The 4733-nt window shown below is 46.0% G+C and overlaps 1 protein-coding gene across 1 annotated transcript; it reads right to left on the bottom strand.

The window, feature by feature from the left end:
* Nucleotides 1-626: 626 nt before the first annotated feature.
* Nucleotides 627-2212, bottom strand: LOC136546337 (uncharacterized). The gene is made up of 2 exons (XM_066538310.1): nucleotides 1695-2212; nucleotides 627-890 (listed from the first exon to the last, which is right to left on the bottom strand). Exons 1-2 carry the CDS (start codon nucleotides 2082-2084, stop codon nucleotides 846-848), a joined length of 435 nt encoding a protein of 144 aa, XP_066394407.1. The 5' UTR covers nucleotides 2085-2212; the 3' UTR covers nucleotides 627-845.
* Between the last annotated feature and the right edge of the window lie 2521 nt (nucleotides 2213-4733).

Raw genomic sequence — 4733 nt, forward strand, 5'->3', positions numbered from 1 at the left:
GGTTTTGGGAAACATATTTTGGGATACCTTCACCATATCCTAGGGAAGGTGTGGCAAAATTTCGTGTCATTTTGACTTCGTTTGATCGAGTTTTGTAATTTTCTTCCTTGGTTTTGGCCTGCTGAAAACAGCCTGCACTGAACTTTCGCGACCTTGCAGTTCTGCGCGCGCGCAACTGCTAAACTTTTGCGGCTACTAAGGTTGTAAGGTGCTTCTAAGCTTCTCTGAGTTGGTTTTTTTTGCTTCTGTTTGATCATTTCGCCTTCCTAGCATTGTCTCTAAGTCTAATAGTCTTGTTGTGGCTATGCAGACTTGAGTTTGCTAGAATAGATCAAGTTTTTATGAAATTTTAGGATATATGCCGAGTTCTTGAAAAAGAACTTTGATTGACTCCTGTTCACCCCTCTCCGATTGTTGGTTTGGTCCTTCACATCACTAATAACCAGTTCTTTGCTTCTTCCATCATGTTACCTTTTCTATTTTCCTACATGTTTTCCAGTATAATGGCGTGACTAGAATTTTGGACAGATTCTGCTGGGGTGCAACAAAACACCAAGAGCGAGAATTGATTTTGGCTAATTAGCAACAAAGGGACGTGGAGAAGCATTCAACACGAAACTAGAACGATTATGAAGCTCTATATTTCGTACTTGCCACAACATGCATATAGATATAGTAGTCTATAAAAAAAGTTGGCGCCCATAGCACGAAATACAAAGGATTTTATTACCAAGCTGGCTAATTCACAAAAAAAACAAGCAACCCATTAACAAAGACGTACATGTAGAGTAACCAAACATGCATATCCCATCAACAGAATTGCCACCGCTTGCTGATGATGAAGACTAGAGCAGGTCCCTTAGCACTGAGATCGCCGCAGCATGCTTCTCCTACACACAAGTTTTTTTTTTATATTAATTTCATTAACTCAAATGCGTAGGTTGAACACCATGAAAGCCAAGCTAAATTGTCTTAAAAAACCGTTTAAATCCAGTTTCATCGACGAACACAGGTAAACTTTTCAAAATAACACACAACAGAGTAGCATATAAGCTATTAGCAGTGGCGGATGCAGAACATGATGAAGGAGGGCTGATCTCTTCTTCTTTCTCTCTCCATTTTTCTTCTTTCCTCCACCTCTTCTTCTCCTTCACCCTCCCCGTTTTTCCATGGATGCACCGCCCGTGGCTGTTAGTTACGCTCACATGTTACATTGCATCCAACTAAGGTTTTTGGCCCGTGTTTAGTTCCAAAAGAAGTTCCAAAAAAGTGATACAGTATTCATCACATCGAATTTTACGATGCATGCATGGAGCATTAAATGTAGATGAAAAAAAAAACTAATTACACAGTTTGGTGGGAAATTGGGAGACGAACGTTTTGAGCCTAATTAGTCCATAATTGAATACTAATTACCAAATAAAAACAAAAGTGCTATCATAGCCAAATTCCAACTTTCACCTCAAGGGATTGATAGAAAAGGTTATCTATCGCTTCTCGTATCGTTCCCTTGGTACAATTTCGCCATATAGAAGGAGTACATTAATTGCATAGAACCAAGGAAGAAGGCACTCTTTACAGTTCAAGTCGTGTCAGACTGTATTTCACACTCTGAACATACACTGTACAGTTCAAGTCGTGTCAGACTGTTAGTGCATTTTGATGACGTGAACTAAAAGAGGTGTCGCACGCACCTGGTCACGAGCTCTGTCCCGGATGCCACTGCACACCGGCCAGCCGCTCTCGTCGTACAGGATCATCCCGCTGAACCGCGGCAGCTGGCACTTGAAGCCCATCAGCACCCTCCTCTGCCATATCGGCCGCACCGGAGTGCCGCCCGACACGGCAGCGGCAGCTCCCTCCACTCCACCGCTTTTCACTGCTACGGCCGCCGGAGCCACCGCCGCCTTCTGCTCTACTCCCAGCACGTCGTCGGCGTCGCCTCCCAATATCCCGTACTCGCAGTCACCACCGTCCACGCCGGCAACCTTATGGACGACGACGCGGCCCCGCACCGACCGGCTGCTGCCGTCGGCGCCGTAGAGCTTCTCCTTCCAGAGAGCCACGGACAGGCAGAGACCCATGATGCGAATGCTTGCTAGCACTGGATCAGGGTCAGGGTGCAGGACAGCAGTGTCGTAGGTAGCAGACAGTAGGGATGTAGGGTAGAGGGCAGTGTGGGTGGCGCGGTTGGCTTCTTATGGCGAGCGACGCCAAGAATATCATTGATGCGCGCACAGGATGCCCGTGAGCCTTGCCGTTTGCCCGTTTGTAGTGATGGAGCGAGCGTTCGCTTCGATGCTCACTCATTTACGTTTCACCGTTATCTGGGTGGTGACGGTGACCGAGCCTCATCAGCTGGCGACTGCCTGACTTGATTTGGGTGCACGTGAAGAACGCCCAGCTCGGCTCGGCGGGTGGAGTAACCTTCACAAGGAGGCGATGGACGATGAACATACGTACAATCCGTGATGTGCGGAGGAGAGCGGTCGCTTGCGCCGTCGTTCTTCACCGATCCATGCATGACTGGGGGCTCAAGCAATCGGCCAAAACGACAAATAATTCATCGCCATCACTGAACAACGTAAGAATTCTGGTGTTGGCTGCTGCATTTCTTCACTGAAAATATAAGGAAATTTATCAAGACCCAAGGATTGATCGTTAGAGCATCTCGGGCATACGCGACACACGGCATCAGACCCGGCATCGCTTTTTTAGCTATAGCGCAAGAAATCGAGCCTCCGGCGGACTCGCCAACAGCTTCGCTATCCCTGTTGCGCACCCTATCGTCGGAGTTCGGCAAGAAGCCAAATCTGGCGGGACGGTTTGGCTATGTGTCGATAACTCACCGAGGCGTTCCTGTCTTGCTTCTTATGGCGCCCAAAAATCACGAAGACGATGTTCCAGTTCCTCTGCCAAGGAAGGCCATGCGTGTTTTCCAGCCGTGTTGAAGGTTCGCCGGCCCTTCCCTGCATCCCTGGTGATCTCATCTTGAGCGTCCTGCTGTCGCGGCTCCCATCCAAATCTAGGATCCGATGCAAGCAGGGGCGGAACCATGATTTGGGCATAGGGGGGCCGTTCCATCCGACAATAATCATGCATGTCAAAATACATACACGACAAGAGTATACATAATAACTAGATCAACGTTTGTGTTACAATACAAAGCAAAGTTGAAAAACTAAAAAACATTAACTATTATAGAGAAACATGGAACATAATTAATTAGCTCTAGATCTCCGTGACCAATCATTCTTAGGCCAGAAAAAATCACGGTAATAACAAGAATAAAAGAGATAAGTAAGATAACATGAAGGCTAATCCTAAATAATGTACATGCTATTGGAGATCATTTTAGAGGCGCAAACAAACAAATCGCTAATTATAATTAACTAGCTAATTAGAGATATAATGTGAGGACGAACTAGATGTTTGGTGCGTAATACTCCCTCCGTTCCTTAATATAAGCCATATAGATTTCTAAAGAAAATTCCAAAATATAGGTACATATCAGCTCCCACGCCGATTAGTTTGGAAACCTTCCCACCGTATATAACACATGCCCCAACCAATCCCTTAGATTTAGGAAGCAATCTGATTGAGAGAGAGAAGATGGCCTGATTTTTCTTTTTTTCCTCGGTCTCACATCCTTTTCTAAGCCGTGCGTTAATATTAGTGCTAAAAACTATATGGCTTATATTAAGGAACGGAGGGAGTAATAAAAAGAACCAAAGAGATGAAAATTTAACCTACTCATATCCCATAATGTCTTTATTTTTGGATCGGAGGGAGTACGTGGACCATGAAGCCCAACATCCTAGCTATCGGACATCCAGACCCATAACAGGCAACAGCCAGCCGCGAGCATGTATTTTTGACGTATATCATGTATATATACTATACACATTTGGTATTATGTACCTATTGGACCATGAAGCCCAACATCCTAGCTATCGGACATCCAGACCCATAACAGGCAACAGCCAGCCGCGAGCATGTATTTTTGACGTATATCATGTATATATACTATACACATTTGGTATTATGTACCTATTTTAGGTATGGTAACCGTCAAACCTCGCCATATAGCTGCCTCCGCCCCTGTAGGCATCGTTGGGCACAGCTCCTGGAGATGTTTGGAGTTGTTTTATGCCAAACTGGTAGAACAGAATAGCTCCACTCATGGAGCTCCTCAGAACCTATTCTTGCGGAGGATTAATGTGGAATGGAGCTGAAGATAGTAGTTTTTCTGGCTCCCCCTCGCATCCCTGGACCCCATCGGCACAAGCATGCGGGGCGCTGAGGTGGGCAACCAGCCCAGCGTCAGGGATGGTGCGTGGTCCGCTGAGGATTGTTTGCCGGGGCACGACCACTAGGGCACAACTATCGAGGCACACAACTTGCTAGGTGTCGGGGAGCAGGCCACCTAGGTGCGGCCGTTGAGTGTGAAGGAGGATGGGTACATGGGTGTCGAGGATGGAGGGTGTGCAGCCCATCGGTGTCGGTGAGGGCATGAGGAAGAAAGAGAGGCTCTACGGGAGAGAAGATGGGGAAATAGAGGATGATTTTAGGGTTTTTGAGCTGTTTTGTCTAATATGAGTTGTTTTGCTAAGCATTTTACTAAAACAGCTCGAGTTCAACCGGTAGAGCTGATTGTGAGGCCAAAGAAAAAAGTATTAGCTTGATTGATGGATTTATATTTTTTTAGAGAAAATGGTAGCTTTATAATTTTT

This window comes from Miscanthus floridulus, chromosome 3 (assembly GCF_019320115.1).
Source record: "Miscanthus floridulus cultivar M001 chromosome 3, ASM1932011v1, whole genome shotgun sequence".
NCBI classification, from domain to species: Eukaryota; Viridiplantae; Streptophyta; class Magnoliopsida; order Poales; family Poaceae; genus Miscanthus; species Miscanthus floridulus.